General features: G+C 46.9%; 2 protein-coding genes across 2 annotated transcripts in view; one reads left to right on the plus strand and one right to left on the minus strand.

Moving 5' to 3' along the window:
- Positions 1-7,904: 7,904 nt before the first annotated feature.
- Positions 7,905-11,459, plus strand: LOC113916982 (terminal nucleotidyltransferase 5C-like). The gene is given in 3 exon segments (XM_035727063.1): positions 7,905-8,773; positions 8,776-8,972; positions 11,358-11,459. Coding segments are annotated over 3 exon segments (909 nt in total). The 5' UTR covers positions 7,905-8,163.
- Positions 11,460-19,858: 8,399 nt separating this feature from the next.
- Positions 19,859-24,597, minus strand: part of THEM4 (thioesterase superfamily member 4) — a 39,490-nt gene continuing 34,751 nt past the window's right edge. The window contains 2 exon segments of the mRNA XM_027604079.2: positions 19,859-20,160; positions 24,318-24,442. Of these exon segments, the coding sequence (XP_027459880.1) occupies positions 20,120-20,160; positions 24,318-24,442 (166 nt within the window). The 3' untranslated portion in view covers positions 19,859-20,119.

Raw genomic sequence — 24,597 nt, forward strand, 5'->3', positions numbered from 1 at the left:
AGGGCACTAGGGCCGGTTAGAACAATAGTGTGGGGCCCTGTCCACGGTGGTTTCAGGGGGTCTTTCTTCAAATCTTTGACCCAAACTGAGTCCCCTGTCTGGAAGGAGTGTACCTGAGACCCTAAGGAGATTGGGGCCCTCTCGATGGTGTACTTTTGTAATTTATTTAGGGTGGCCCCCAGGGCCTGAAGCTGCTCCTTTATCCCTTTATCTCCAACCTGATGCAAGTTTCCTGGAAGGCTTCCCAAGCACGGGGCAGGCCGTTCATATATTAATTCGGATGGGGAGAAACCTGATGTCCCGGGTGTGCAGCGAGCACACAGGAGAGCTAGGGGTAGCAGACCCGGCCATGGGAGGTTAGTTAGTCTCCTGACAAAATTTTAGTAAGGTTCCCTCGAGGGGGTGCTTCATTCGCTCTACTTTCCCTGAACTTTGGGGCCGGTAAGCGGTATGGAGTCTCCAGGTGATGTTGAGAGATTTGGTCAAAACCTGTACAATGTCTGCCACAAATGCGGGTCCATTGTCACTATGGATTATTAATGGCAGGCCAAACCGGAGCACAATCTCCCACAAGAGGACTTTAGCTACTTCCTGGCTTTGTTCTGTCCTAGTCGGGAAGGCTTCAACCCACCCAGAGTATGTGCATACTATTACTAGAAGATATCTGAACCCCTTGCTCGGCTACACATCTGTGAAGTCTACCTCTAGATCTTCGAAGGGGGTTGCTCCCATCCTCTGGACACCTGGCGGGGGCCATGGTGCAAACCGAGCATTATTTTTAGCACATGTTATGCATCGTTCATTCATTGCTCAGCATAGTGCTGGCAGCTGACTGATGTAGTAGTGCTTCTTGAGAAGGGCTCTAATGCAGTTTTTCCCAGATGAGTGAGTCAGTGGTGTTCCTTGACTAGATGGCTTCCAGTTACTGTTGGAACAGCATCCACCATCCCTTTTCAGTCAGGGTGGCTCCCTCAGCCATGGCCCATTCTTTTCCTTTTTAGTGTAACTGGGTGGAGGGACTTCTTCTGGGGGTGTTAAGGCCATGGGGAGGGAAGGGGCTCTGTCCATGTCCTCACTGGCTGTGGTCTTGGCTGCCTCATCTGCCAGACGGTTTCCCCGCGCTATGGGGTCGTCTCCTTTCTGGTGTCCCTTACAGTGCAGGATTGCTACTTCCTTTGGAAGTCAGACAGCTTTGAGGAGTCTCAGTATCTCCTCTTTGTTCTTGATAGCTTTTCTGGCTGTGGTTAGGAGGTCCCTTTCCTTGTAGATGGCTCCATGTATATGTACAGGTAGCAAAGGCGTACCAAGAGTCAGTATAGATGTTGACTCGCTTGGCTTCACCGAGGGTGAGGGCTCGGACTAGGGCATATAACCATCCCGCTGGTAATGCCTTCTAGGACTTCAGTGGTTGTGGTTACTGCATAACCCACTTTCTGGGTACCCTCTTGTAGGTAAATGCTGCCATTGCTGAACAATGTGAGCTCTGGATTCTTTATGGCTTGATCCTGCAGATCTGGATGGCTCCTGTAGACTTCATCAGTCACCTCAGAGCAGTCACAGTCTGGTTCCCCCTCTTCTGTGGGGAGAAAGGTTGCTGGATTTAATGTCCTTACTGTTTCAAGAGTGACTCACGGGTTTTCGCAGAGGAGCCCTTGGTATTGTGCTAGCTGAGAGTTGGAAAGGAATCGGGGTCCCTGTGCGTTCATGAGGGACACAACTGTATGAGGGACCTTGTTCTTGCCCCAGGGTAAGTTTGTCCACCTCCTTGATGAGTAGGACTGTGGCTGCCAGCACCCTGAGGTACAGCGGCCATCCGGCTGCCACGGGGTCCAGCTTCTTTGACAGGTAAGCAACTGGCCATTGCCAGGGTCCAACAGTCTGGGTGAGTACCCCGAGTGCTATTTTTTCCTTTTCATGCACAAAGAGATTGAAGGGTTTTTCTACATCTGATAGGCCCAGGGCTGGAGCCTGCCCCTGGGCAGTCTTTATCTCTGTGAAAGCAGCTTCCACTTCCTCAGTCCAGGCAGGGGGTTCTCGCTCTGGTCCCCCTAAGAGATCAGAGAGGGTCTTGCTATTGCCAAGAACCCAGGGATCCAGATGCGGCAGAATCCTGCAGCCCCCAGGAATTCTCGTAGGCCCCTTTTTGTCTGGGGCTGTGACAGGGAGATGATGACCCTTTTCCTCTCTGGCCCTAGTTCTCTCTTCCCTTAGGTGAGGAGGAAACCAAGGTATCAGACCTGTTGTTGGCAGATTTGTGCCTTCTTCCATGAGGATTGGTATCCCGAGTCTGACAGGAGCTGTAGGAGGGCCTTTGTGCCTTTTGTGGAGTCTTTTTGTGTGTCACTGGTGAGGAGGAGGTCATCCACATACTGGAGGAGGGTGCATCATGTGGCCTCTCTTGGGAAGCTGGAGAGGTCCACGGCCAGCACTTCCCCAAAGAGGGTTGGTGAGTTTTTAAACCCCTGCGGGAGGTGCATCCAAGTCAGTTGCATCTGGCGCCCTGTATCAGGTTCAGACCATTCAAAGGCAAATAGTGGCTGGCTCTGGGGAGCTAAGCAGAGGCAGAAGAAGGCATCCTTCAAATCTGGGCAAGTGAACCATCTGGCCGACCCTGGGATTTGGCTGAGGCGGGTGTATGGATTCGGGACCACTGGGTGAAGAGAGATGGTCACCTTGTTGATGGCCCGCAGGTCTTGAACTGATTGGTATACCCCTCCTGGCTTCTTGACTGGCAGGAGTGGGGTATTCCAGGCCGACTGGCACTCGACTAGAATACCTGTTTCTTTGAGTTTGGTCAGATGTTCTTGGATGCCGATCTTAGCTTCTTGTGGAAGGGGGTATTGCCTTTGCCTCTGAGGTTGGGCTCCTGGGATCAGTTCAACAATGATAGGGGCCCAATTCCGGGCTAGTCCAGGTGGGTTGTCTTCAGCCCATACTGAAGGGAAGGCGAGTCTGAACTCTGGCGGGCTGCTCGGTTGGGCCTGGGCACAGAATAGCCTCCATTCTTCTTCCCTTGGTGTGGTAATTGCTAGTATTAGAGACCCTGTCTCCTCCTGCCTTGGGTTCAGTGGGAGGCTAGTGTGTCCTGTGGGCTCAAAAATTATCTGAGCCCTAAGCTTGGAGACTATGTCTCGGCCCAGGAGAGGGATGGGGCAATCAGGCAGATAAAGGAATTCATGTCGGACCTTGTGGCCCCTGAGTTCGCACTGGCGAGCCTGGCAAAAGGGCTGTTGTATCGCCCACATCCCGGTGGCCCCGAGGATGGTGGCAGTCCTTTTGCTGAAAGGTGCCACTGGGGAGGTGACAAGAGAGTGCTTGGCCCCAGTATCAACCATAAAAATCACTGGTTGGCCCCCCACTTCATTTTGACCGTGGGCTCATGGGAGCCAAGGAGGAAAGAGCCCGGTCCCCCTCAGTCTGAGTCCATTCCTGCAAGGCCTATGAGGTCCTCTTCTCGGGGTTTTTCCTTGTAGCGGCTGGGCTTTTGAGGCTTTCCCCGGTTGGGACATTCGTTTTTCCAATGTCCTTTCTCTTTCAGTAGGCACATTGATCCCTTGCCAAGGGAGGGTCTGGGCTTCCCCCCTTTTGGTGGTTGGGGTCTCCCTGCCTTTGTGTTGTCCTTTTCTTTCAGGGCAGTGGCCAGAAGGCTGACTTTCTTTTTCATCTTTTTGTCGGCTTCCCGTTCAGCTGCGACCTCCCCATTCATGTAGACCTTATTGGCAATCTCTGTTAGTTGGGTGATGTTCATCCTGGCAAAACCCGCTAGTTTCTCAAGTTTTTTTTCTGATGTCTGGGGCAGCTTGAGCCATGAAGGAGGTGTTTACCATCTGTTGGCTTTCCTGTGCCTCGGGGTCAAATGGAGTGTCTAGACTGTAGGCTTCACAGTCTTTTGTAGTAGTCCCTGGGGGACTCCCCTGGTTGTGAGTGACTGAGGATACCTTAGTCATGTTCATGGGTTTCTTAGCTCCTGCCCGGATTCCCTGGAGGAGGGCCTCCTGGTACCGGCGGATGTGGGCCTGTCCCTCGGTTGTGGTGAAGCCCCTTGCTGGGTGCTCTTTGGGTGCGGCTGTGTTAGCCCAGGCAGCAGGGTCAATGACTCCCACTGGTGCGTGCTCTTCCAGGCACTGCCGTGCACCTTTCATTATTCTCCTCCTTTCCTCTGTGTTTAAACAGGGTGCGGAGTAACTGTTGGCAGTCTTCCCAGGTTGGTCGATGAGTCTGGAAGAGGGATTTTATGAGGTCTACCATAGCCTGTGGTTTCTCAGAGTAGGATGGGGTGTTATGTTTCCAGTTGAGGAGGTCGGTGGTGGTGAAGGGCTGATAATACATCATGGAATGGCCAGGTTGGACTGTCCCGTCTTCATTGTGCCTCTTGGGTTCCTGCGTCTCTCGTACTGGCATTTGGAGGGCACTTGCATCTGGCCTGGGGCACAGTCTGGCTGCTGGTCCTGGACAAAGGGGATCTTTTGGGCCTGGGGGCACCAGTGAAACCGATGGTGGCCGAGTGTCTGGAGCTGAAGGGCCAGGTGTAGGCCATCTTGGGGGTATGTACGGTGGGGACAGGGTTGGTTCATCCTCGGGATCTCCGGCTAGGATTTGTGAAGACTGGGATTTTTGCTGATTTTCTTTAGGTCGCTTGGATGAGGCGATTAAGACTCTGGCCTGTCCCTGCCTATTGCCAGCGTATCGCACCTGGGGGGAGGGTCTGAGCAATTCCTAGCCAGGAGTCAATGTATTGAAACTGGTCAGGGTGTCCTGGTTCTCCTGTCATGACTCACCATACTCAACGAATCACTGGGACATCCAATGTCCCTTCTGAAGGCCACCTGACATCAAAGGTGGGCCATTCCAGTTCACATAGGGTTCTCAACTTGCTGGGGTTCATCCTGACTCCATAGTCTCCCGAAAACCCCTTCTTGAAATTTTTGATCATGGTCTCTAGAACCGTAGGTTTACTCTGCCCTGACACCATGGTGATGTCTCTGAGTGCGGTGGCGCAGAGAAAGACAAAGGGGGGGGGGTGCCTCCTGAGATGAGGAGACCAATCAGATGCCCGTCTGGCCGTGTCCTGAAGGAGCTTAGGTGAGGCTTAGCCGTAGTGGTCTCAGCATTGTGACTTATGATTGGAAACTATTCTGATGCCTCCACAGACTGTATGCCATTCACCACGGAATCGCAGATGGGCCCACTCATACTCCATAGGCTTCTGGGGACCTTAAGGGTGCCTGCCTATGGAGTCACAGAATCAGTTGCTTGAGCAAGCCAAGTCGGACTGCACATTCACTCACACATTCACTCCAGAAGTTATTATATTCCCTCCCTGGGAATCCCTACCTATGAGACCTCTAAGAGGTCTCTGGGAGGTAATCAGGCTCCCCTTCCACCCCAGTGGGGGTGGGCCTGTCTGGGTCCTGGGGCCCCAGGCCTTACTGGAATCCAACATCAGGACCAGGTCCTCACCTGCCAAGTCTCCTCCAGTCTGGCAGGAACAGCGGAGCAGGGCTGGCCAGAGGTGACAGGGGTGGGAGAGTGGTGAAAATTAGGCAGGGCGCACCTTTTCTGTTACGATCCCTCTCGTTCAGTCACCGCCCCGCCGTTGCCCCCAAACCGGTGGCAACAGTGGGCCATCGCGGTTGGGTTTCCCCGTCAGGGAACCAAATGTTACGGAACCTGGACTGGATCACCCAACAGAAGAACCAAGCGGCACCCGGAGATCTTGGAGGATAAGAGGTTTATTTAACGCTGGCAGGCCCAGAAGAGAGTGGTCTCCAAAGGCCTGAGCCCCAAGCACACACAAAGGGGGCAATTTATACACTCTATTTCTGTGTACTTGGCACTTTTGGTGTGTGCGCGAAGCGGGGCAGGGAGAAGAACCCGGATTGGTGAGCGTGGGAAGCAGAGCAGGGAGAAGAACCCAGAAGAGCCCCAGGGCAAGGACTGGGATTCCCTCACTGGCTCGGTCGGCCATCTTAGGACAGATTTTCCTTATCAGAACTACAAGGAAAAGTTTTTGACTTTGCTCTGGCTTGAGGAGATTCATTCAGAAATAGAACTGAAAGAGTATAACATGAGTGGGGTCACCTTGAAAAGAAATGGTGACCTGCTGGTTCTGGAGGTCCCAGGACTGGCTGAAAGCAGGCCTTCTCTGTTTACAGGTGATAAGCTGATTTTAAAAACTCAAGAGTACAATGGACATGTCATTGAATACATCGGCTATGTGACTGAGATTCATGAAGATACCTAATTCTTAAACTTAACCCAGAATTTGAGCAAGCATATAACTTTGAACCTATGGATGTGGAATTTACATATAACAGGACCACAAGCAGATGGTGTCACTTTGCACTAGAACATGTCACCCACTTAGGTGTTAAAGTGTTGTTTCCAGAAGAAATCATTTTACAGTCTCCCCAAGTGACGGGGAATTGGAACAATGCACAAGACACCAAAAACGATTGACAGTCCACCATCAAGAATAGGAAAGCCCCAAAGGAGCACACTAAGCATGCAGCAAAGGAGAGGCGGGCTGGTGCCCAGGACACGCCGGGGCCAGCGGCCTCTGCTGAAAAGTCAACTGATCTGGTAAATGAAGTTCAGATCCCCAAGGTGAGAGAGAAGGAATTTTTCAATCCTGTGCTCAACGAAAACCAGAAGTTAGTGGCTAGAAGAATCCTGAGTGGCGACTGCCACCCGCTCCTGTATATTCTTTTTGGACCTCCTGGAACTAGGAAGACGGTGACGGTTCTAGAGGCTGTTTTAGAGTGAACTACGCTTTGCAGGACAGTCGAATATTGGTCTGAGCACCCTTCAACAGTGTGGTCGACCTTGTGTGTCTGTGGCCGCATGAGAACCAGGTGCTGTGGCCCGGTGCCATGGTCCATGTAAACGCCACCTGCAGGTTCAAGGAGACAGCCACTGATGCAACCAGACTGCAAAGATGGAGAAGGTATCCGGAAGGCCTTGCGCTTCAGGATCATAAGCATGACGTGCAGCAGCAGGGGTCTCTTTTACTAAATAGGAGGGAGAGTTGGACATTTTACACATGTGTTTGTGGATGAAGCGGGACAGGTGAGTGAGCTGGAACGCCTTATTCCGCTGGGGCTGGTTTCAGAGGCCGACAGCCAGACTGTCCTTGCCGGAGACCCCATGCAGTTTGGACCCGTCATCAAGTCCAGACTCGCCATGGCTTATGGGCTGAATGTTTCTGTGTTGGAAAGACTGATGTCCTGGCCAGCATATCTGAGGGATGAAGATGCTCTTGGTTCTTGTGGTGCCTACAACCCCCTCTTGGTTACAAAGCTCGTGAGGAACTACAGATCCCACCCAGCTCTGTTGGTGCTGCTGTCCAGGTTGCTCTACCACAGAGGGCTTGAAGTCTGAGCAGACCCCAAGGGAGTGACCTCCCTGCTGGGGGAAAGGCTTCCCCCTCATTTTCATGGCGTGAAGGGCAGCAAAGCTCGTGAAGGGAGGAGCCTGTCGTGGTTCAGGTCATGCGCTATTGCTGCCTCCCGGCCAGGGGCATCTCCAGTCAAGTGTCTGCAAGTGACATTGGTGTGATCACACCCTACCAGAAGCAGGTGGAAAAATCAAAATTATTTTGCGAAATGTTGATCTGATGGACATAAAGTTCGGATCAGTAGAGGAGTTTCGAGGGCAAGAATATTTGGTCATCATCTCCACCGCGTGGTCAAATGAAGATAGATTTGAAGATGATAGGTATTTTCTGGGTTTCTTATCCAACTCAAAAAGATTTAATGTTGCAATCACCAGACCCAAAGTCTTGCTGATTGTGCTGGGAAATCCTCATGTTCTGGATCCCTGTTTTGGTGCTTTACTAGAATACAGCATTACCAGTGGTGTCTATGCAGGGTGCGGTCTGTCTCCTGACCTGCAGTCCCTGCAAAAAGCCAGGATCAGAGGGATCCACATGACCAGGTCCACAGCCCCAGTTGGTAAGGCATGGCCAGGAGGCCTGGCACCACATCCTAGGGAGCTGCTGTCCTCACCTCTGTGCTGGGGCTCCTGCAGCCTGCCTTGTGTCCTGGCCTTGGCCATGAGCATGGGGGCCATGGGGTCAGATGGAGCCTGCTGTCCGTTCTCCACACCAGCCCATTCCTGCCGCTGGGCAGTTACTGCAACCCATCACCCGAAATAAACGCTCACATGGGGCACCTCGAGTATGGCCGGCTGGAGGAGGCAGGCATCAAAGTGCAGGACGTCCGGCTGAACGGCTCCGCAACGGGCCACGTCTTGGTCAAAGACAACAGCCTGTGTTGCAAAGACCTGGACCTGATCTTTCATGTGGCTCTTCCCACAGAGGCAGAATTTCAGCTGGTCAGGGATGTGGTGCTGTGCTCCCTTCCAAACTTTCTGCTGCAGGGCGTGAACAAGCTCAAGATCAGCCCGGTCACCCTGAAGGAGGCGTATGTCCAGAAGCTGGTGAAGGTCTGCATGGATACTGACCGCTGGAGCCTGATTTCCCTCTCCAAAAGGAACAGGAAGAACGTGGAGCTGAAATTCGTTGACTCCATCCGGTGCCAGTTTGAGTTTAGCGTGGACTCTTTTCAGATCATCCTGGACTCTCTGCTCTTCTTCTACGGCTGCTCCAGCAGCCCCATCCCTGACCACGTCCACCCCACCGTGATCAGGGAGAGCGTGTACGGGGACTTCAAGGAAGCCTTTGACCACCTGCAGAACAGACTGATCACCACCAAGAACCCCGAAGAGATCAGGGGCGGGGGACTGCTCAAGTACAGCAACCTCCTCATGCGGGACCCCGGCCCACAGACCAGGAAGCAATCAAAGCTCTGGAGCGTTCCAGGTGCTCCAGGACTGATGAAGGCAAGTACGTGGGCTTGGTCAAGCCCAGGACCCTGCGGGCACAGCCACAGAGCTTTCCCTTGGCTGACCTTGTGCCGTGCCAGGCACAGCACCTGCATGCTACAGTGCAGCCCGGACACCATCAAACCAGTGTGAGAAAACCTTACATGTGGAGAGGGAGGGAGGTGTGCACATACTTAACGGAAGAAAAACTGGTCCTCTGGCATGAAGGCCTGGTGTGCTCTAACGGTGTGGCAAGCCTGTGCAAATAAGTGACATTTTTGAAGTACCTTCTCTGTCTAAACTCCTTTCTACTAATTAAGTGAAGCTAGACAGCAGTGCTGGCTCGTTCCTTCAGCTTCACGTTCGTACACATGCCTACGACCCAGGAGGGGCAAGCTGTGAGGGTTACCGCAAGAGCCCGCGGTCTCCAGTGTCATTAGATGAAGACCAGGAAGAAAGGGTGGCTGTTGCCAGACATGCAAACGGCACAGCTGCGGGCCAGGCACCACCCCAGGCTTTCCTCTTGTTTTATGCGGCCTGTTGTCATGCCCCCTTCGAAACAGAGTGGGCAGATCAACCCAAGAGCCTCTCTCCCAGTGGCTGCGGGCTCCAGGACGAGGCCTGTGTTTAGGCAAGAAGGGGTGAAGTACAAAGTAAGAGAAGGAGCGGTAACAGTGCTACAGTTCCGATGGTTTTCGACTCTAGGGTAGGCTCTTCAGAACCTTGGGGATGTTTGTGGGGCATGTCACAAATGGACAGAGGACTTGGAAGGTTTTTTTTTTCTTCATATTTTAGATATGGGTGAAGTGGCTATTATTCTTGAATCTTGTTTCCAGTTCCTTTCCTTTGTCACATTTATCCTTACCTTTGGTGGTGGATTTATTTTTCCTGAGAACAGTAAGTTACTTCAGAGGGAATCAACAGCCTGAGTGTTGTCCCCTTACTTAGCACATTTATTTTGTATTCCTGACGGCGGCTAATGTACTCAGCTAATTAGAGACAATTAACTACAACTCTGTAACATTTACGCCTAGCCTTTTACACTTACTTTACTTAGTATTATTATTTCAGAAGTTTCTCCCCCTGACCCTAAAATGGACACTAATGATACACTACTATCAAAATTTGCCTTATCATTAAAACTTTACCAATTTCTTGATTGGGGTATCATTCTTTATAAAGTAGAAAGTTTTCAAAATTCAGGTTTGAAAACTGGCCTGAAATCAGTGATCAAGGAAATGTCTGCTCCACCTCTGCCTCCTTGGGGAGCTCTGTCCATCACACTTAACACACTTCTGTGCCTGCGTTTGTAACAGTAGGAGGACAGTAAATCCTGGTGGTGGAGTCAGAACGACCCAGGCACGGAAGTGTGTTAAGTGTGATGGACAGAGATGCAAATCCCAGGTTTGCCTCAGCTTCCTCATCGGTAAAATGGGAACAGTCAAGAGTATCTACTTCATCGGGTGGCTGTGTGATTTTGGGAAATTTACTTAACTTCACACAGTTTGCTCACAGGTAAGATAAGGCCATCAATAGTATCTAAGAAGTAAAGGAGGTAAGGCAATAATGTATTTACACAATGACTGGAAAGTTGTAATTTTAGGCAATAGCTATCCCTTTTTTAATAATTCCTGTACTGCCGTAGGCTTGAACCACTCCAGAGAAGCCCTATGGGCCAATTTGTCTTTGTTTCATTCATGAAAGGGATACAGCCTCTGTAAACAGCCTCTGCACACCAACTTTAACACTGTTTCTCCCAGGGGCAACTCAAGACACCGTCAGCTGATGAGAGCAAAAGCCTTGTAAAAATCTACTGTACAGGTGCTGAGAAAGAAGATTCTTAAGGTCAGTGTAGATCGCCGCCATCTGGAAGTTGATAGCCCTCGGGTTTGGGCCCCCTTCCTCCCCTCTCCCTTTCTGCACTTGGCTAGATTGCCATGCTCTGGAAGCACAAGGCTGAGGGCAGGAAAGGGTTTACAGGAGGGTGGGTGGACTGCCGCAGTTCAGGGCTGGCCACAGGTTTCCGGGGGGGAGCTGGCGGGGACCTTCACATTTATAATTGCGCGCACACCAGTCAGAGTGTTGAATGCTAGTTCTAATGGAATGTGCTCTGAGTTCAACCTATAAGCTGCAAAAGTGGCCCCCAACCTGCGCAGGCAAGTGAGTCATAGCTTTCCACACCCCAGGCTTGCTCCTCCTGTCCTGCTGGAAATCCAAGAAGCTGGGAGCCGCCTGGGCCCAAGGGGGCAGCCCTCGATCCCAACATGGCAGACGTGGGATAGGGATGCTGAGGGAGCCTATCTCTGCGGCTGGTGCTCTGCTATTTCTCCAGTTGACCCTTAGTTCACTGTAGTGACTGAGACATGTCCCCCCACCGACCCTGTCTTTCTTCCACAGTTAACCAGAGCCACCCAGGCACACCTTGTTTCCATGGTAAGAGCCACCACTGCTTTCGGGGGGTGGGCAAGAAGGCAAGAGGAGAAAGTTCTTTCCCCAGAGTGAGGCTTACGGCTTACTCTTTGTGTTCCTGCCAGCTGGGCCTGGGTTCCCACTGCCACAGCGCTCTCCGGATAGACACCGTTCTTCAGCGGTGGTCCCGGATGTGGCCGCTTCTGGGTCTGTCACCCAAGGGCTGAAAAGGAGCCAACTCTAGAGTCCAGCCATCTCATGGCCCCTCCTGACTCTTGCCCACGACTTCTGCTTCTTTCTGCCTTCTTGCCTCCCACTGCACCTCACCCCTCCACATGGGTACCTCCAGACATGATTAAAACACTTTGAATCTCAGAAAGGTCCCAGGATCCTTATGCAGTTACCTCCCTACCTCCTCGCAGACCCTCTGGGCTTCACATGTCAGTAGTCGAAGGGGGACAGTGTGTGAGGGGGTGGAAAGGATGATTTGGTTCTACCTGTCCCTCTGCCAATCTGACAAGATTCCACTTGTAGAGACAGAAATGGGGTGACGTGTCAACCAGAAATGGTTAATTTTTTTGGAAAGATGTTTTGCTGTATTAACTCACCAGGCACTTCTCTGTTAATTATATGTTGAGTTTATCTCATATAAGTTATAGGAGACTATATAGTTCCTGGACTACAGCTATGCTTATTTAATATTTAAGCTCCAAATACTTAACATATTGCTGTGGGCTCAGTAGGGTGCTGACATGGCTCCCAACCAACGTGGGCAGAGATAAGAGTGACAGTAACAGCAAACATCCATTTGACATTCATTTACTCACTTAATTCCCCTGACAATCAAGAACTAGGGACTAAGATTACCTCCATTTAACAGATGAGGAAACGGGGGCACTCAGAGGCTACCTAACTTGCTCCAAGGCAGTCAGGATGTGAAGCCAGGCTGTCAAGCTCTGAAGCCCAGGCTCAGACTTTCTTTCCCTGTTGACAACCCTGATAGACCCTGACAGATTGTGGGCTGCCAGAAGACTTCTCTTTTGAAGCAGCCTGGGCAGATGAGAAGCTACCAGAAAGAGGACCTATAGTTACCAAGCTCTTCTACCAGCCAGAGGCTGTAAATCACCGGGTAAACATCTCCTTAGATGAGCACAGAGCCCAGCCCTAGCCAGCAAAAGCCAAGTTTCAGCAAGTTTTGTCTTCTCTATGGGGTTGTGCTATTCAAATCACTTTCAAGTGTATAGTTCAGTGGCATTAATCACATTCACGATGTTGTGCAACCATCTCATTATCTATTTCCCAAATTTTTCAACACCTGGAACAGAAATCATATCCATTATGCAGTAACTCCCCATTCTCAGCTCCCCCCAAGTCTCTGGTAACCTATAATCTACTTTCTGGATGAATTTGCTTATTCTAGATATTTCATACAAGTGGAATCACACAATGTCTGTCCTTTTGTGTCTGGCTTATTTCACCTAGCATAATGTTTTCAAGGTTCATTCATGTCAGAATTTCCTTCTTTTTATGGCTAAATAATATTCTTTTATGTGTATATACCATATTTGTTCATCCATCCATCCATCTGTTGACGGACACTTGGGTTGTTTCTACCTTTTGGCCATTATGAATAATGTGGTAATGAACACTGGCATCCAACTATCTGAGTCTCTCTTTTCTTTTTTTTTTTAAGATTTTATTTATTTGAGAGAGAGAGAGAGAGAGAGAGAGAACATGAGTGGCGGGGAGGGGTAGAGAGAGGGAGAGGGAGAAGCAGGCTCCCTGATGAGCAGGGAGCCTGACATGGGGCTCGATCCCAGGACCCCGGGATCACGACCTGAGCTGAAGGTGAGTCTCTTTTCAATTCCTGTGGGTTGCCAGGGAATGGGGGAGGAGAGAACAGGGTGTGATTACTAATGGGGTGATCCTGATTGCAACAGGACACATGCACAGGGAGTTACGTCTTCACACCTACCAGGATGGCCACATATGTATGTATGTGTGTATGTATATATAGATAGATAAGAGATTTTTTAAAAAAAGATTTTATATGACACAGAGAGAGCAAGAGAGACAGACAGAGAGCAAGCACAAGCAGAGGGAGCAGCAGGCAGGGGAGAAGCATACTCCCTGCTGAGCAAGGAGCCCGATGCGGAACTCGATCCCAGGACCCCGGGATCATGACCTGAGCCAAAGGCAGCCGCTTAACCGACCAAGCCACCCAGGCACCCTAGATCTTTTTTTTTTAAAGAAAGAAAAAAAAGCAAGTGTTGGGAAAGATGTGGAGAAATTCTAACTCTCATCTGATGCTGGTGGGGATGTAAAATGGTACAACCACTATGGAAAACAGTTTGGCAGTTCCTCAAAAAACTCAACAGAATTACCATATGAACCAGCAATTCCACCTGTAGGTATATACCTACAGGAATTGAAAAGAGAGACTCACCTGCATTATATGAGGGTTACAATTTCTCTACATCTTTTCCAACACTTGTTTTTCTTTCTTAAAACAAACAAGACACACACACACGACCATTCTGGCAGGTGTGAAGAGATATCTCCTTGGGCATGTGTGTTTTAATCAAGGTGAAATTCACATAGCATAGAATTAACTATTTTAAAATGTATGACTCAGGGGTGCCTGGGTGACTCAGTTGGTTAAGCGTCTGCCTTTGCTCAGGTCATGATCCCAGGGTCCTGGGATCGAGCCCCGCATTGGACTCCCTGCCCCACGGGAAGCCTGCTTCTCCCTCTCCCACTCCCCCTGCTTGTGTTCCCTCTCTCTCTGTCAAATAAATAAATAAAATCTTTAAATAAAAAGACTGTATGACTCAGGGCATTTAGTACATTCACAATGTTGTACTACTACCACCTCTCCCTAGTTTCAAATTTTTTTCATCACCCCAGAAGATTACCCCATTTAGTAATCAACACCCTGTTCTCTCCTCTCCCGTTCCCTGGCAACCACTAATTTACTTTTTCTCTATGAATTTTCCTGTTCTGTGTATTAACTTCTTTCATTTAGCATAATGCTCTTGAGGTTCATCCAAGTTGTAGTATGTATCAGTATTTCATTCCTTTTTATGGCTAAGTAATATCCCACTGTATGGATATACCACAGTCTGTTTATCCACTCTTCCACCAGTGGACATTTGGGTTGTTTCCACCTTTTGGTTATTATGAATAATGCTACTGTGAAGATCTGTGTACAGGTGTCTGTGTGGATTTGTTTCCATTTTTCTTGGATATATTCCTAGGAGTAGAACTGCCTAGTCATATGGTAATTCTATGTTTAGCCTTTTGAAGAACCACTGAACTGTTTTTCAATGGCAGCCATACCATTTTGTAATTATGACCAGCAATGTATGAGGGTTCTTATTTCTCCATGTTTTGCTGACATTTGTCATTTCCATAAAAAATATCTATATTTAGTGAATGTGAAGTGGCATTTCATTGTGGTTTTGATATGCACTTCCTTAATAACCAGTGATGTTGAACATCTTTTCATGTGCTGATTGGCATTCTCTCTCTCTTCTTTGAAGAAAAACCGATTCAAATCCTTTGCTCATTTTTATTTTTTATTTGTCTTTTTTAAGATTTATTTATTTTAAAGAGAGCGTGAGCAGGAGGAGGGGCAGAGGGAGAGGGAGAATCCTCAAGCAGACTCCCTGCTGAGTGCGGGCGAGATGCAGGGCTCGCCCTGCATGACCCTGAGATCATGACCTGAGCCAAAATCAAGAGCCAGCTGCTTAACCAACTGAGCCACCCAGGCACCCCCGCACCGCCCCCATTCATTTTTACATTGGATTGTTTTTTGTTAAGTGGTAAGAATTCTTTCTATATTCTGTATACTAAACCCGTATCCTATAAATGATATGCAAATCCTTTCTCTCATTCTGTAGGTCATCTTTTCACTTTCCTGATAATTTCTTTTGATGGACAAAAGTTCTTAATTTTTATGAAGTCTTTGTACCCTGCAACTTTGCTGAATTCACTTATTAGCTCTAGTAGTTTTTCAATGGATTCTTTGGGATTTTCTATATATATGGAATTATGTCACTTGCAAATAGTTTTACTTCTTTCTTTCCAATTTGGGTGCATTTTATTTCTTTTTGTTGTTCAAATGCTCTGCCAAGACTTCCAGTACTATGTTGAATAGCAGTAGTGAACTTATGAATCCTTATTTTTTAAAATCCTTTTATTTTTTAATTTAATTCAATTAATTAATGTATTATTGGTTTCAGAGGTACAGGTCTATGACTCATCAGTCTTCTGTAATACCCAGTGCTCATCACATCACATGCCCTCCTTAATTTCCATTACCCAGTTACCCCATCTCTCCACCCTCCCTCCCCTCTAGCAACACTGTTTGTTTCCTATGATGGTTGTCTCCCTTTCTGGTTTCGTCTTGTTTCATTTTTTTCCTCACTTCCCCTATATCCTATTTTGTTTTTTAAATTCCACATATCAAAAAAAATAAATTCCACCTATCAGAGAGATCATATAATTGTCTTTCTCTGACTTATTTCACTTAGCATAATACCCTCTAGTTCCATTCACATCATTGCAAACAGCAGGATTTCATTTTTTTTTTTTTTTTGATGGCCGTGTAATGAATCCTTATCTTGTTCCTGATCTTAGCAAGGAAGCTTTAGGTCTTTTGCCACTAAGTATGCTAGCTGTGGGTTTTTCATAGATGCCCTTTATTTAATGTTCTGGAAGCATTCCTAGTTTTCTGAGTGTTTCTGTCATGATAGGGTATCAAATTTTGTCAAAAGCTTTTTCTGCATCAGTGGATCTCATGGTTTTATTCCTTTGTTCTATTAACGTGGTGTATTACATTTTCTTTCTTTTTTTTTTTAAAGATTTTATTTATTAGACAGAGACACAGCGAGAGGGAACACAAGCAGGGGGAGTGGGAGAGGGAGAAGCAGACTTCCCGCGGAGCAGGGAGCCTGATGCGGGGCTCGATCCCAGGACCCTGGGATCACGACCTGAGCCGAAGGCAGACGCTTAACCGACTGAGCTACCCAGGTGCCCCGATTTTCTTTTGAACTACTCTTGTATTTCTGTGATAAATCCCACTTGGTCATGGTGTTTAATCTTTTAAATGTGCTGTTGGGGGGCGCCTAGGTGGCTCAGTCCATGATCTCAGAGTCCTGGGATTGAGCCCCACATCAGACTCCTTGCTCAGCTGGGAGTCTGCTGGGGATTCTCTCTCTCCCTCTGCCCCTCCCCTCCTCTTTCCCTAAAATAAATAAATCTTTAAAAAAAATAAATGTGCTGTTGGATTTAGTTTGTTAGTATCTTGTCGAAAATTTTTGCATCTATATTCATAAAGGATATTGGTCAATAGTTTTTTTCCTTGTTATCTTTGTCTGCAGTTCACTTAACTTTAAATCCATAACTAAGAGGAGAAATAAGCCAGTTCTGTAATTCTGAGCTGATCATAGTAGTGCCAGATAAAGAATATTATCAAAAGAAATTTTAAATCTTCCTGAGACATAAAATCCATGACGTTAGTGATTTAAACTTGAAAGACATTTTCTTGTGTCTACTATAGAGAATGCTGTATACTTGGCATTGAAAGAGATGTTTGTCTCGGGTTCCATGATGGCTGGTTATTAGATAAAATAATAATTTGGCCTCATGACTCCCTCGGATAGAAGGAAGGTCCGGGTCTTGAGAAGTAAATGGTTAGTGAAACATAGAACATGAAAGATATGAGCACCCTAATATAGAACAAAAGGTTTTTCTTGACTTTTGTTTCATTCCACCTTCCCATTAGGGAAAAAAGTTTATCTTATTTTCTCAATGTATTTCTGTAGATGACTATCTTTCTATTTCCTAGGCATTTAGAAACCTGGGGTTAAGAGCAAAAGCTCGCTGCCTGATTATGTTTGCACTGATAGTTCAAAGATATTTTAACACTGACCCACCCGGATTCCTCATCTTCCTTCAAACTGTCCCCTATCAGCCAGGGTGGAGGGGACACTGGCACGGAGGGACTCGACAGAGTAGAGCCGGCCCCGTTCTCCCCGCGCCTCTCTCCTGCCTTGCCGCCTGCCACCGATCTTACAGACCTGCCGAAATACAAGCTGATGAAGGCAAGCGCGCGGGCTTGGTCGAGCCTGGGAACAGAGTCTGTGGCATTTCAGGGAAAGAATTTTGCCCTTGCTGGCTGTGGGGACCCTGCGGGCACAGCCACGGAGCTTTCCCTTGGCTGGGCTTGTGCCGTGCCAGGCAGAGCACCCGCATACTACAGTGCAGCCCGGACACCATCAAACCAGTGTGAGAAAACCTTACATGCGGAGAGAGAGGGAGGTGTGCACACACTTAACAGAAGAAAAACTGGTCCTCTGGCATTCTTTCAGTTAGGTTCTTTATAGCTCGGATGAAGGCCTGGTGTGCTTTAGTGGTGTGGCAAGCCTGTGCAAATAAGTGACATTTTTGAAGTACCTTCTCTGTCTAAACTCCTTTCTACTAATTAAGTGAAGCTAGACAGCAGTGCTGGCTCGTTCCTTCAGCTTCACGTTCGTACACATGCCTACGACCCAGGAGGGGCAAGCTGTGAGGGTTACCGCAAGAGCCCACGGTCTCCAGTGTCATTAGATGAAGACCAGGAAGAAAGGGTGGCTGTTGCCAGACATACAAACGGCACAGCTGCGGGCCAGGCATCTCCCCAAGCTCTACCAGGATTTCTAGGGACAGGGAACTGCTAGCCTCACTGTCACTGTGACCCCCATCCTCTGCTGGGGCCTTTCTTGCAGCTTGGGAGCTGCAGGTGGGCCCTAGGGATGGGAGTCTTTTTTGGGCTTGGCCATTGCAGGGTCAGTCAGCTCGGGCAGTGGAGGAGTCCAGCTGATCTTTTGGCTGTGCAAGGATGACTGGGTAGGGCACCACAAGGCTATCCCTAAGTCATTAGGTCGAGCCATAGGAAATTGTCAATATTTGACCATTCTGACCTTTGAAAATGGCTATTTCATGTGGTTCAACCTAAACTTTTAGTAAGGAGAAAGAAAGGAATGAAACTGAAGCCCAGACTATTATCTGCAGTAGATTCTATTCAATCTATTAGAAGTAGAATAGGTTTCCTAGAACATTAGTCTCCCAATTCATTTTTTCATCTTTCATTTGTTTTAAGGTTCTGTTATGGGTTGAACTGTGTCCTCCCAAAAGGTATGCTAAAGTCCTAATCCCCCACCTCATAATGTGAGCATATTTGGAAATGGGGTCTCTCTTTTTTTTTAAGTAGGCTCCACGACCAGCGTGGAGCCCAATGCAGGGCTTGAACTCACGATCCTGAGATCAAGACCTGAGCTGAGACCAAGAGTTAGATGCTTAACTGACTGAGCCACCCAGGGGCCACAGAAATGAGGTCTTTATTGAGGTAATCGAGTTAAAGTGAGGTCATTAGTGTGGGCCCTACCAATGACTTGGTGTCCTTATACAAAGGGAGAAATTTGGCCAAAGGGAAGATGATGTGAAGGCAGGAATGATGCATCTACAAACCAAGGAATGACTGAGGCTACCAGCAGCTAGGAGAGAGGCTTGAGTAATTCCTTCCCTATGGCCTTCAGAGGGAGCTTGGCCTTGCAGAAACCTTGATTTTGTACTTCTGGTTCCCAGAACTGTGAGGCAATGAGTTCCCGTTTTTTCAAATCACCCAGTATGTGGTACTTTGTCATGGCAGCCCTAATGTGAAGGTCTGAATGTTTGTTCCTGCTCCTGCCTTCCTATGTTGAAATCCTAATGGTATTAGTAGGTGGGCCGTACAGAAATATGTAAGTAATGAAGTGGAGCCCTCATGAGTGGGGTTAGTGCCCTAAGAAGAGGATCTAGAGGATCTCTAGCCCCTTCTACCACATGAGGACACAGTGAGAAGGCGCCAGCTATAAGCCAGTAAGCTAGCCCTCACCAGGAGATGACTGTGCTGGTGCTCTGATCCTTAACTTTCTAGGCTCCAGAGCTGTGAACAAGAAATTTCTGTTGTATACAAGCTACCCAAGTCTGTGATATTTTGTTACAGCAGCCTGAATGAAGATACCTAGAAAGTAAATATAGGTTCCTTCCAGTGATGATCAACTACGTTGTCGGTAAAACACAACAGGTCAGCTTATGTTAAAAATGGTCCTGTTGTTTAATCCCTAGGATCCAGATCTGAGGTATTCATTCATTCCTATAGAACTAGTTGGACTTCCTACCGTGGCCAAAACCATTTGTTTGGATACAATAAAGTTAGCTTTGTTCGTTCTTTCTTTCTTTCTTCCTTCCTTTTTTCTTTTTTGATGTAGTGTTCCATGATTCATTGTTTGCATATAACACCCATTGCTCCATGCAGAACGTGCCCTCTTTAATACCCATCACCAGGCTAACCCATCCCCCACCCCCTCCCCTCCAGAACCCTCAGTTTGTTTTTCAGAGTCCATCGTCTCTCATGGTTCGTCTCCCACTCCAATTTCCCCCACTTTGTAACACACACACACACACACACACACACACACACACTCCTTCTTTTGGTTTTCTGGTTTTTCAAGTTTGTGGTAAGAGTTTCAATGTGAATTTTTTCCTCAGTCTGCAATGGGGCAGATATCATGCTTGTGCAACCTTAAGGAGCCCATTCAAATTTAGGAGAACCAGAAATTTATTCTAAGGAGACACAAAGAATTGTTGATACCGTCACACGGAGTCCTTCTGTGTTAAAGAGTTTAGAAGGTGGAAATAGAGCTCCTGGAGTTGTACTCCGAAGATTTGTTGAGGAAGATCAGTGTTAGCAGGCTTCACCCTCTGGGGGACTCAAAAGTAGGTAAGAAGAGCAGAACTGAAGACAACACCTTCTTCTGGAGGGAAGGAATGCAGATTGGTGTAGAATGCACCAGAAGCTCTTTTATGTCAAACTTTTTTTAGGATCCAGTTTTACAAATAAACCTAAACAAACAAAATAACACAAAGTGATTGTAAGTCAGCTGACTACAGTCAGAAGGGACTTCTCTGAGGAGATATATAGGTAAGGAAAGCGATTTTTTTAAAACAGATTTTTTTTTAACAGAAGCACCTTTCATTTTTATTTATTTATTTCTTAAAAAGATTTTATTTATTTGACAGACAGCGAGAGAGGGAACACAAGCAGGGGGAGTGTGAGAGGGACAAGCAGACTCCCCGCTGAGCAGGGAGCCCGACGCAGGGCTCAATCCCAGGACCCCGGGATCACGACCTGAGCCAAAGGCAGACGCTTATCGACTGAGCCACTCAGGCGCCCCAGGAAAGGGATTTTGATTCATATTTGTACCTTCCATCTTTGGGCCTACTCTCCTTTCTTAGCCAAATTAAGAATCAGCTTTTGACTATCACAATACAATAGTGCCTCTGGGAACCGGTCCTCTCCCACTTGGTCATTTCATGGTTCATTACCACTTCCATTAGAGATAGTCAGGAAAGTGAAAGGAAGTGAAATTACAACTAAGCCATCTGGAACCTTTGATACTGAAAGCCTTAGGGAGATAGGACACATAAACCACAGCCTGGAATGGAGTCTTTAAATTGACTATGGATTCAAATTATTCAGGATCTTATTCCTGCTTCTTTTATCCATTATTTCTGCAAACAGATGATACTTGGCAGGGAGTGGGGAGGAGGAACGAATAATAAGACATAAAAAGCATTAATGATAAAGGAAAAAAAATGTAATAAATACAACTATAGTAACATGAAAAAAATCTTCTGTTCATAAAAAAAAGATACCTTAAGGCAAATGAAAGTTAACTTACATACTGGAAGGTGCAGTTATATGCCCAATAAAAACATTAATACAAAATAGAGAAAGAACTCCTGTAAATCAGTTAAAAAAGGGGGGGGAAACAACAAAAGAGGCTGAACAAATAGGAATTTTACAGAATGGGAAACAGGTATGATAAATGTATGAGGAGATGCTCATTTTTATAGGTGATCAGAAAAATGCAAATCAAGATCACACAGAGATAATATTATATAACCATTTGATTGGCAAAAATTCAGAAGTCTGACTTTACCAAATGCTAGAGAAGACAGGGATCAACAGAATCTCATATATTGCCGGTGGGAGTATAATTTAGTAACAGCTTTAGAAAACAAGCTGGTGTGTTCCCCTGTGAAGCTGAATACTCCCATACTCTACAACCCAGAAATTCTACTCCTAACTATATGCCAAGCTCTCGTCCGTGTACACCACCAGAACGTTCACAGCAGCCCATTCACCAGAATCCAAGGCCCATGGGAGACCTGGTGTCAGTTAGGCTACCAACTCTTGATTTTGGCTCAGGTCATGATCTCAGGGTTGTGAGATCGAACCCCACATCAGGCTCCAGGCTGGGTGTAGAGTCTGCTTAAGATTCTCTCTCTCCCCACCCCTGCCACTCCTCCACTCCCCATCCCTCTCTTTAAAAGAGTCCAAAGTCCAACATCTAAAGCGGAGATAAATCCACTGTGGTATACTCACACAGTGGAATATCACTAAACAGGAAAAATAAGGAAACTACGTGCCAACAACAGAGTGAACTTCAGTAATGTGAAGCTGAATGAAAAGAAAACCAACTCCCAGAAAAGTACATATAGCGTGATCTCTTTTTTGCAAAGTTCAGAACAACTAAACTGTACATTCCTATCAGAGAAAGACAAGTATCATATGACCTCACTGATATGAGGAATTCTTAATCTCAGGAAATAAACTGAGGGTTGCTGGAGTAGTGGGGGGCGGGAGCGATGGGGTGGCTGGGTGATAGACATTGGGGAGGGTATGTGCTATGGTGAGCGCTGTGAATTGTGCAAGACTGTTGAATCACAGACCTGTAACTCTGAAACAAACAATACATTATGTTAAAAAAAAAAAAGATGGTAGGAAGGGAAAAATGAAGAGGGGGATGTCGGAGGGGGAGACGAACCATGAGAGACTATGGACGCTGAGAAACAAACTGAGGGATTTAGAGGGGTGGGGGGATGGGTTAGCCCGGTGATGGGTATTAAGGAGGGCACGTATTACATGGAGCACTGGGTGTTATATGCAAACAATGAATCATGGAACACTACATCAAAAATCAATAATGTAATGTATGGTGACTAACATAATAAAATAAAATAAAAAATATAAACAAATAAACTGTACATTCCTCAGATACACACATATATTCTTGATACAACTTATGAAAATAACAAATTAGGTATAAGCGAATAGAACACTGTATTTTAATTATACTTCAAAAATTTCAGGGGAAAGCAGGAGGATGAGATGGGAAAGTAATTAGGTAGGGGTATGCTATTAAGATTCTGGTTCTTGGCTGATGGTAGGTGTTCAGGGTGTTTCTTTTTAAGTCGAAAAGTACATCAGTGAATGAATAAATAAAAAGATGACTGTTTCATGCATCAAGGATGCCTATTGTGTCCTAACTCAAAGATTCTGATTAAGCCAAACCTGGGCATCTGAGGTCCCTTAAAATAAAACAGAATAGAAACAAACAAAAAGCACCAGATATCTAAATTGTCTACATCTGAAGCTATGGAATGTAAGGCTTCAAGGGCTCTTCCCTTGCAAAGGCTCCGTCAGAGCAGGGGCTGGGAGTGCTCAGGGATGCAGTCTGGAAGCACTTCTGATAAACTGCTCATGGTGAGCACAGAGGGAGGGGCCCTGCATCTCTAGACAGCAGCAGCAGGAGCATGTTGTGGTTTCTTTCCTCATTTTAAATAAAAACGCACATTTGTACCCAATTTTGCATTCTTTTTCTTTAATTTCTTAAACTGTGCAAGCTTTAGGTGCCACAAAACCTAGCTCTTGTCTTGCTAATCCACTGACATAATCATGTTGCAAGGTACACAAGGGCCTACGGTGGACTCTCCCTCCAACCTACCTGGTCCTCTTCCCAGAGGAAACCAATGTTTGGGTCACATTCCTGAAGGTCTATGCAACACAAGAATATACAGATATTTCCCCCCTCCCTCCCATGTATTACTTTTTACTTTGAAATGTCAAACTGACAGAAAAACTGTGAGACTAGTACAAAGAATGGTCTCCTCTGGAACCACTGGAGATTAACTTACCAAAATGTGTGTAAAATGACAATATACGAAGTTACTCACAATGTTATTTCTAAGAGCAAGAGACTAGGAAAACATTCATGTCCAAGATCTCCAATTCCAACCCAACACCACAGGGTTCATTCTAGTTTTCTCTTTCTGTATCTGGAAATCCCTTCTCTGACAGTAAGGCACCTGGCCCCCCTCTCGGCTGCCAGCCCGTGTAAACGCCACCGTCCCGCATAGGCTCTGACATGCTGCACTGAGCCACTTGCCCGTGTGGACACCCTCTTCACTCCACTCAGGCTCCAACCCGGTGCTCGGCCCCCACAGCCCCATCTTGCTGCAGCCTCCAGGCCAATCCCAAGCCTACCATGCCCACTCTACCTAATGGCTTTTGGAATAAATTATTCAGGAAGGAAGGAAGGAAGGAGTAAAATAGAAAGAGGGAGAAAAGGGGAAGAGAATGCAAAGATCTCTCTACATTTTCTCTATTAGTGATAATGATACTACATTCACAGTCCTGCATGTTGTGCTTTTCATTCAATACGTATTGAGACAGCCCCATAATTAAAGAATGTCCTTATTACTTATGGCACCATAATATGCCACAAAATGTTTTGTGGCACACACACTGTGGTTGCTCAACCAGCCTCCTACTGATGGGTAGCTATGTTTCAGCAATCTTCTGCTATTCCAAATAGCTTCACATGAGTAACACACTTACTGTGACAGCAGGGCAACACAAACATTGTAATTTTACACACTTTGGTACACCTGTGGGATCAGGTCCTGGAAACAGGTGAAAAAGAGCACACGACTTTGTAGTTTTGATAGATTTTGGCAAGTAGCTCTCTACCAGTAATGTTTAAGAATACCTTTAACTTGTTTTTTTACATGATAGGGAATTGAGAATTTCTGGGCATTTGCGGGTTATAAAACCAAAGCAAAACAAAAACAAAACCCAACAACTCCCAAGCCCCCAAATACAAAACCCAAGAAACTAAACCAGACCAAAAAAAGACATAGCGATAGTTTCTTACTTGTTGCCTCGGAGTATAGGGTCTTTTCATCCACACTTTGGACATTACAGGAAACAAACAATTTCCTTCCTTCAACTTTATCAAGCTGGCTATTTATCACAACAACAGAACAAAGGGGGATAGGCCTGCACAAGAAAAAAAAAGGAGACAAAATTTGTTTTTATTAATGTAACACTGAGATGACCAAGTGTTTGAGAAGGGGTGGAAATCTATAATAGCTGGTATCAGAATGTGTCAGATAAAACTGTCTCAGATCAGACACCCCTTCCCTGGGCTGAAC

Source organism: Zalophus californianus, chromosome 4 (assembly GCF_009762305.2).
Source record: "Zalophus californianus isolate mZalCal1 chromosome 4, mZalCal1.pri.v2, whole genome shotgun sequence".
NCBI lineage: Eukaryota > Metazoa > Chordata > Mammalia > Carnivora > Otariidae > Zalophus > Zalophus californianus.